Source organism: Acanthisitta chloris, unplaced genomic scaffold (assembly GCF_000695815.1).
Source record: "Acanthisitta chloris isolate BGI_N310 unplaced genomic scaffold, ASM69581v1 scaffold36081, whole genome shotgun sequence".
In the NCBI taxonomy this organism is placed as follows: domain Eukaryota; kingdom Metazoa; phylum Chordata; class Aves; order Passeriformes; family Acanthisittidae; genus Acanthisitta; species Acanthisitta chloris.
In genome coordinates, this window is record NW_008654942.1 from 1,792 (window position 1) to 2,080 (window position 289).

Below are 289 nucleotides of genomic sequence, written 5' to 3' on the forward strand. Positions count from 1 at the left end.
TGTCCGGAGAGCAGCCAGTTCCTGCAGCACATCCTGGCTTAACCCGTCTGTGCTCAGCCTTGAGACAGGAAGGAGGAAAAGAGGTGTTAAACCTTAAGAGGGTTCAACCACCTGTGATGGTGGTGTTCTCCTCCCTGTGCCACAGCATCTGAGCCCTGGCACGGGGATTGCAGGGATGGAAAGGGGCTATGCTAGGGTCCTCACCCCAGGGTCTGCAGCGGGCAGGCAGGATGCTGGAGCTGCTGGCAGAGCTGCAGGACACCCTCAGCTCCCAGCTCGTTGTCACTCA

General features: G+C 59.2%; 1 protein-coding gene across 1 annotated transcript in view; it reads right to left on the reverse strand.

Annotated features, from left to right (window-relative positions):
- The window catches only part of LOC103810810 (NACHT, LRR and PYD domains-containing protein 12-like), a gene marked incomplete at its 5' end in the record, with an annotated part of 3,785 nt that overhangs the window by 145 nt on the left and 3,351 nt on the right, over window positions 1-289 (reverse strand). The window contains 2 exon segments of the mRNA XM_009083731.1: window positions 1-58; window positions 205-285. Coding sequence (XP_009081979.1) covers window positions 1-58; window positions 205-285 — 139 coding nt within the window.